General features: G+C 44.4%; 1 protein-coding gene across 1 annotated transcript; it reads right to left on the bottom strand.

The window, feature by feature from the left end:
* Positions 1 to 3,166: 3,166 nt before the first annotated feature.
* Positions 3,167 to 7,637, bottom strand: GMNC (geminin coiled-coil domain containing). The gene is made up of 3 exons (XM_071752979.1): positions 7,197 to 7,637; positions 5,659 to 5,889; positions 3,167 to 4,211 (listed from the first exon to the last, which is right to left on the bottom strand). Exons 1-3 carry the CDS (start codon positions 7,635 to 7,637, stop codon positions 3,570 to 3,572), a joined length of 1,314 nt encoding a protein of 437 aa, XP_071609080.1. The 3' UTR covers positions 3,167 to 3,569.
* Between the last annotated feature and the right edge of the window lie 243 nt (positions 7,638 to 7,880).

Here is a 7,880-nt window from a genome sequence, read left to right as displayed (position 1 = left end):
AGGCTTTTCTGTCTTCACTTCAGTCTCTTTGTGCAACACCTCAGTGCCATTTTACAATTCATCATTTCAGAGTTGAGATCAGGATGTCCTGGATCAGGATGCTCAGCTGCCTAAGAGGGTGTAAGACTATTAAGTGATAGATGCAATAATAACAGAAGCACAATGCTTCCATGTCCTAGTCACTGTGTAGCCCAGAATCTATTTTTGAGTATAAAAAAAAATGGATCACTGCAATATGCTCTGCAAACCCAGACAAAACGAGCATACCTTTGGCTGTTACATCTTTACCTCTGTTATGATCAAAAATTGCACTTTCTTGTGTGTACCCTTGCACTTGCAGGACATATAGACCCTTTCAGTCATCTGGAGAGATGTGTAGGTGCCAGGTGTGGGGCTGTGCAGTGTGAGCTACAGCTGAAGTGGGCAGGAAAAATTGCATCAATTAGATGTTAAGTTTTATTAGACATAATTTAATGAAACTCGTAAAATTGACATTTACATATAATCATGGCCTTCTTAAATCACAAAACTCATGGACATAAACATATTAAGTGTTAAATTAACTTTGACTTCTATTAGCATACCTTTAAAAACATGGATTGTTTTAAAGGATGCAGCTGCATGTGTTACAGTTGCATAATATAGCAAACAAACTTCAAATAAAAAAAAATAAAACACATGGTAATACAAAATGGATATTTACAGAAAATGAAGTTCACCACTGGGCAAAGAACCTCTCGGGGCTTCTCAGCCATTCTGTTTGTACTTCCCCACCCCAGAGGTGTATGTGCCTGGCACTGATCCTTGCCAAGAGGGAATTTCTCACACAGCTTGCAGAAGCAAAAAAATCATGTTTTCTTTCTTGTTAAATTGCTATGAACTGGTCCAGAGGTGGATTCCATAGAAACCAAAGCTCAGAAACAAAGTGCAATACCAGAAGCAACGCCTTGAACTTCTGCCTCCCACTCCTCTACTCCAGCTGCCTGATTTGTTTTTGAAGTTTTAAGAACAGCAGCAAGATGAAACTCTTCTTCTCTGTTCTCTCCTTGCTACAAGAGAAGGTTCAACCATCACTTTGTTACTACTGAAACATTGACATTGTACCAAAGGTCTGACACTTCAGTTTTGGCTCTCTGCAGCAATATAAAAGTGTGGCAAGGAAATGTCAAACAGGTGGAAAGCTTGGTCTTTCTCTTTAGAGAAATAATAGAAAAAAAGGATTTAGTATTGACAGCACAGACGTGCTTGTTATTGCTGCTGACTCCGTAGCACTGAAACACCCAAGTCATAGCATTCAACGGTCTTGGAAAACACAGACAAATCTGTCTCTACTTATGTTTTTCAGCTGCTTCAAAGATGCGGCCCCTGCAGCTACTTTGTGTGCAGTCCTCTGGCCACAATGTTTATTTCTCTGCATCTTGTTCATCCCTCACAGCATCCCTCACCAGGGTCTCCTGTCACATACTCGAGTTCAAGTTAGGTATTTTCTATGCTACTGCATGCACCACTAAAAACTCCAGTGGCAGGAGTATATTCTTCAGTGCTGCCTTATACAGCAGAGCAAGAGGAGATAGGTAGAAAAAGAAATTAATTGGTTTAAAGACAGGATTGTTTCTTCTGCTTTCACTGCAAACCAGAAAAGTGTTACAGAAAGAGAGGTCTTGTCTAATAAGTGTTCATGTGGCCATGTTTTTACCAGTGACAAGGCCCCCAAATAAATTTTTTTTTTCCGTGTGCATTGTTTGTTTTGGGAGTTTTGGTGTTTGTTTTTAAGTCCAGTGCAATAATGCCTCCAGTAAATGCTTTCAAATTTCTTCTTCCGGAGGTCTGCCCTGTCTTAAAAGTTTTTTAAAATTTAAAATCACTTCCAGGAAATCACTACTGCTCCTGATGAAGTATCCCACATACTGCAATTCTAAGAGGCTACTTAGAATATATTTTTATCCTCTAAAAATAAAAGAATATCTAATTTTCGAAAAAAAAAAAAAAAAAAAAAAAAAAAGGCCACTAGATGGAAATCCTCAAATGCCATAATTTTTACTTAGATGTAAGTTCTTCCTTAAAGAAAGTCACTGGGACTGCTCTGAAAGCAAGAATAACCAACTCACTCTATTTCCAATTCTTGGACATCAAAATACTCTAAAACATGGGAAAAAAATAGTAACAAAAAAAATTGTTGATGAGCTTACTTCATGTCAGTTGGCTTCGTGTCATTATTATTGTTACTAGAGGTCCTGTGCAGTGTCAGAGCAACTCCGCTCCGGAGACTTTTTCTAAAGCATTCTCAAGGTAGTGATGATCACAGCTTCAGGTCACCACTTCCTGACAGAGATGTGGAGAGGCAAGAGTTGACGTTGAAGGCTGTGGTTACTAAAAATTCACACTGACCACTAAGTGTCTCTGCCTTCCTAAACCAGGAGAAACATTCCCAATGGGATATCAGGTTAGGGAAGAGGTGGAGGAAGTAGCCCTGACTCTGTTCTGATGTTGATTGCAGATAAATCTCTGTGTGCTCAGAAAGATCAGGACAAAGAGGTGAAGAAGTTTTTCTCTAGGAAAAAAAATCTCCAGTTTCACAAATGCCACTCATGGCATTGCAGAAAAGCCCCACTGAAGCCACAGAAATTGTTTATGAAGCTAGGAGTGGCTTCCTTTTATAAGGGTTTCCAACATCTAGCAGGTAAACATAGAAGAAAATCCATTAAAAGACTAGCAGGATGCTGCAGGCAAGGGGGAGGCATCCTTTGCAGAGCAGAAGTTCTCTGAGTATTAATTATCCACAAGTGAGAAAATTTCTGACACTAATACATTGGGCCAGAGCCTTGGCTGGTGATGGCAGTGTCATTACAGCACCTCCAATTCTAGTTTCTCTTTCAGGGTTCAAACTTTTAAAACACAGTGTAGTAAACACAGTCTCTTAAAATTCCCTGAACTTCTGAGATCACTTGTAATTCAGTAACCTCCAGGCAACAAAAGCAGATTCTGTTTATTTTGAGGCATCATCAAAGAATGTGACAGCACCCTGTGACTGTAAGTGGGTCAGCCTAGTGTAGCACATTAACCAAATACCCATGGTTGCCTTAATCCAAGGCAATCTGTGTAGAGAGAGACAAATCACTTAGAAATTGGTGATCCTGGGTCTCCAACCTATGCCTCCTTTGTTATCTGTCAGAGAGGTGCTATTTCCAAACTTTATTCCCAAAATGCTTTCCATTTTGTTACCTGTGGGACTGATCATCAAAAGTGAAAGCACTCCGGCCTGGAAACAACCAGTTAACATGGAAAAGCTGATGACAGAAAACAATAGAGCAAATAAGAGCCGTTATCTCAACATGGATACAAAAGAAGTTGATCCAATCTGTACATCTGGCCTGGGGCAGATAATTGTCCAAGTGCAACCTGGACTCACATCTGTGAAACCCTGGGAAGGTAGGAGGAGTGGGTAAGTGACACAGTAGTGTTTAACAGAGCCCAGAAGGGCTCATTTCTGATGCCTGAACCTGTTTCAAGCACAAGATGAAGCATCTCTTTCTGACATCCCCGACAGTCAATGCTTGATGCAAGGTGCCTTATTCAGCCTGCTTAGGCACCCAGGTGAATCTCCATCCCCCATCATCCCCCCTGCACACAAAGGCCTGTCCTTGGTGGAAGGTGTGTGTCCTCACATTGCGGTGAGGACTCAGAGATGTTGTGAAGGCCACTTCTGTTTTGTTGGGTGAAAAATCACCAGTTAAATAAGGCAACCCAGGGGCTGGGAGGGAGGAAAGGCTTGGTGCTGAGGAGACACATGGTGCTGAAGAAAACTGAGGAAGGAAGGAGGAGTCCTCACTCTGTGGATAGGTACTGCTGTTAGCTGGAGGCACGTGGCTGCAGGTAAATGTTGCTGCTGTTCCTTCAGTGTGATCATAGTCTGCTGATTCACCAGCGCTCAGGCAGTATGTGTCTTTTCCAAGGTCTGAAGACAGGGCACTGTAGTTAGCTGAAGTTTCATCTATAGTGTTGACATCTTTTAAACCTAAAGTCTGCAAGACCCAGCTGTCCACAGCAGGGCTGGGCTGCTCTTCACAGGCAGTGAATTCATTGAAGAGGTTCCTTCTAGCTTTGGAAGCATGAGGAGTGTCCAGAGGAACAAAGCAGCGGTCTTCTTTTAATCTCCTTTTGGTGTTTTTAAGAGTAGCACAGTTTTTTTGACCATGGCAGGATAGCAGCTTCTATTAAAAAAAAAGAAAAAAAGTTACAGAAAAGATTAAAATCTAGTTTTCTAGTTACCTGGAAGCAACCTGTTTCTCTCAGACTGACTGTTACTACTGTCCTTATAAAAGCTACTTTTTCTCCCACTTTGTGCTTAAAGATTTGGGTTTGAGGAACTATTTTGTATTTTTACAGTCTCTGCAACAACCCAGACCCTGAAAGAGAAGAATTTGACACTGTCAATGACATAAGAGCTCCTGCCTGGCTGTACAGCACTGCTCTGGGCTGCTTCTGCCAGCAGCATTTGGCAGGCGAGTGGGCTATGGGGGGGACATGGCAGAGTGACAAAGAGGGAGGATGCAAAGGTAAGTGATGCTGGGGCAGGTGTGATCCTGGCCAGGGAGTGCCTAGAGCAGCAGACTTGAGTAGCTTTGATCTTATTAATCCACCACAGTTGCCATTATCCCAGGACAAGGGATGCCTTCAGGCATCCAGGGATGGCCACAGGAAGGCAGGAATAAAAAGGAAGCTGCCCCCCATGTTGTGAATTCACTCCTCAGCCACCTGCTGTAGCTGAGCCACCTCTCACTAGACTCCCCTACACAGGACACAGAGAGATGCCCAATGAAGGAGAACTTTTCTCCTACCAGGTCTGGGCATGAGAGAGGGGATACACTACACTGTAAACTAGAAACAGGATTTAAAAGGAAAGCCTTTACAGGCTTTTCTCCTTGTGCCCAATCTACAGAGCTGAACAAATAATTAATGGTTCATTTTCATGGGTAAGGCTGGAATAGTAAAATATGTCTTTAAGCTGACAAGAAGCAATTATCTTCACTGTCTTTTGTACAAGAGACAGTGAATCAAAATATTTAACTAGAAAACACTTCACATGTAGTTTAATAGGATGTTTCGATGTTTCATCCAACTTGAAGTGTTTAATTTTGTATTTCACCTTTAAGAAAACACACAATGTATTAATTTAAAAAAATTAAAAATAGATCACTATTTTTACTTGAATAAGAGAAACGTATCATTGGAAGATGACAAAATAAGCACAAGACTAAAAAAAAAAAAAAAAAAGGGGGAAAGTACATCTTATCAAAAGTGGTAACTGACAGAACAGACACATGCAAGAAATAAATGTTCAATTTTGATTTTTTCACTGAAAAAAAAATTGGACAAAATAATTTTACCTTGCTTATAAACTTAACTTACTTATAGATAACTTATAAACTTAATTATACCATGGGCTACACTCTCTCCACAATCAGAACCTTATAGGATGTCATGTCTGGGGAAAAACATCACCTTAGATTAATGACCAGCAACTTGGCAACTCTGAAGTTGAACAGATCTCATACTGCAGGTTGTCTAAACTCTTAGACTTTCCATATTATTTTAACAGCATGTGCCTATTCAACCCATTTCTTCTGCACATCTATACAACTGCTTTTAACACAATACCTTGGCTTTTTCTTCTAAACACTTAATCAGGGCTGAATTCAGGTATTGTCGGAGGTTATTATTTTCTTCATGTAACCTAGCAAGTTCCTCTTCCTTCTGAAGCAAAGTATCTTGAAGCTGTGGAATAGAGATACTGATGAATAGATGTTGACTCTGTAACTTAATAGCAATTGCCCTGTGATACAGGCTGCTTGGATTTGATGATCTGGGTGTTTGCTTTGTGAACTCAACCTACCCCTCCAGCATGTTTTCTCTGTAAATCTAAGTGGCATGACTGTTCAGTTCTCACTTTTGACTTCCTTTATGCTTTAGTGAGTGTTTGAGATAAGATTATTCTAAAAAACCCAAACCCGTAACCACGGAATAATAACAGAAAATAATTACAGGTAACCCTGTGCACAGCCAGAAACAGTCATGGGCATGACAGCAGCTGCTGGATCTCCTGAGCAGCAGTAAGCATCTCTTTGCATCCTCCCCCCGCTTTTATTTATAGCTGGCTGGTGGGGAAAAGAAGAAGAAGGAGCTCTGCAGACTAACAATTTATGGTTATAGATTGCAGAAGGAAGGTGCAACTGCCATTCCATGCAGTGTTGCTCAGTGGTGCAGTGGTGCTCAGGGATCCCTTTAATCCTGGACCCTACTGTGCCAGTCCCAGTACATTGAGCTGAGATAAGCACTGGTCCCAAGAGTTGAATAGGTATGTTTTGATTTGCAGTCTGCTAACACTTTTTCATGGGAAGTGTAAGTATTTGCAGAGAGATTAATGCCTCATGATAATAGCTCTAGAGGCTTCTTTAGGGAGACAAAGGATCTTCTGCCAAGACTCCTGGGCATCTGCTGACCACAGGCTGAAACAAGCCAAAGGAAAATGTCTCAAGTTTGATTCCAGGGACCTTGAAGTGACTAGATTAATTTGCATTGACTTCACTGTGTCAAAATATAATTCAATGTATTTGATCAGAGTGATCTGTCTTGGGTTCCTTCACTCAAACACCTGCTTGAGTTTCTCCCACCCTTTGATGGGATTTATGAAAAAGAAAAATTCAAAGAAAAAAAAAAAAAGCAAGAAGGAAATGTTTCTTGGTCAAAACGGTTGATCTTCCATGTAAGTAGGTAATCCTGATGGAATCATTTCTCATGAAGATAATCCTGGTGGACTCTGGAGGACACACACTTCTAGGCAACAGTATGAGGGTATGCATCATCAGAGCCTGAGGGACTCCCTGGTCATGCCCCTGGTCTTCTCCAGCACCAAAGCAGCAGGTGCAATATGCTGGGAGAGGAGAGAGGTGAGTAAGGAAACCCCACAACAATTGTTCCAGGTTCACAGGACAACACTGAGAAGACAAATTCTTCAATCAAGGAACAAAACACACCCAAACGAAGAGTTTGGCCACCTTTTCTCACATCCGAGCCAGTGAGAGGGAGATGGGCCATAAAGCAACCCAGAAGGTGAGATCCATAATATAAAGTTCAGGAACCTTGGGGAGCGGGGGGTGGGGGAAACCGAGGTTGCGGGAGGTTCACGAAGCCTTTACCTGCTTGTTTCTGTAGAGCTGGGAGGACAGCTGGTCCGCCTGCCACACCGCGTCCTGGGCACCGAGCTGCGGGGTGCAGAACTGGCCTGAGGGCGAGCAGACCCGAGGGGTTATTAGCCCGCTCCCCACCTCGCCCTCTCCCCGCCTCCCCGCCGGCGGCGGGCTCGCACTTACCGGGCGGTCGGGGCTCCCGCCGGTCCTGGCTGTGCTGCGGCGGCTCCGCGGAGCAGACGGCGGCCCAAATCTCCCTGGAAACCCCGGTGGGGGCGGACCAGGGGCAGGCGCAGCCCGCGCCTCCGGCCAAGTTCGGCTCCGGGCACGGCCGGCCGGTGCTCTGCGGAGGGAAGGGGCCGTGGCCGTGGGGTGACCGACGGACGGTTCCCTCCCGCCCTCCCCGACCCCGAGCGAGGCGGTGTCAGCTCCGCTCCGGCCCCGACGCATCCCGGTGGGAAGCATCCCGGCGCTGCGGGCCGGTCCCTGCTCGGCGGGGACGCGATCCCCTCCGGCCGGGGTGTGCTCAGGTACCTGTGCTAGGGCAGCCCCCCAGCCTCGGGCGGCCCTGCCTATCCCCGGGGGAGATCCCGGCCCCGGTCCGGCTGCCCCTCCCGCACCCCGCCCGGTGGCACCGCACCGCCCCGCTGCCTCCGCTGGGCAGTGCTTCCCCGCCGCAGCCTCTCGCAGCAA

Source organism: Heliangelus exortis, chromosome 9, assembly GCF_036169615.1.
Source record: "Heliangelus exortis chromosome 9, bHelExo1.hap1, whole genome shotgun sequence".
Taxonomy (NCBI): domain Eukaryota; kingdom Metazoa; phylum Chordata; class Aves; order Apodiformes; family Trochilidae; genus Heliangelus; species Heliangelus exortis.
Note: the sequence above shows the minus strand (reverse complement) of the source record. Positions and strands in the feature narration are given on the sequence as shown.

Excerpts from the sequence above, each read along its gene's own strand:
- GMNC (XM_071752979.1), bottom strand. The coding sequence starts at position 7,637 with ATGCGTCGGGGCCGGAGCGGAGCTGACACCGCCTCGCTCGGGGTCGGG. Across the intron at positions 5,890-7,196 it reads AGCTCTACAGAAACAAGCAG|GTTGAGTTCACAAAGCAAAC; the intron begins GTAAAGGCTTCG and ends CTGGAGGGGTAG. Across the intron at positions 4,212-5,658 it reads GTTTAGAAGAAAAAGCCAAG|AAGCTGCTATCCTGCCATGG; the intron begins GTATTGTGTTAA and ends TTTTTTTAATAG.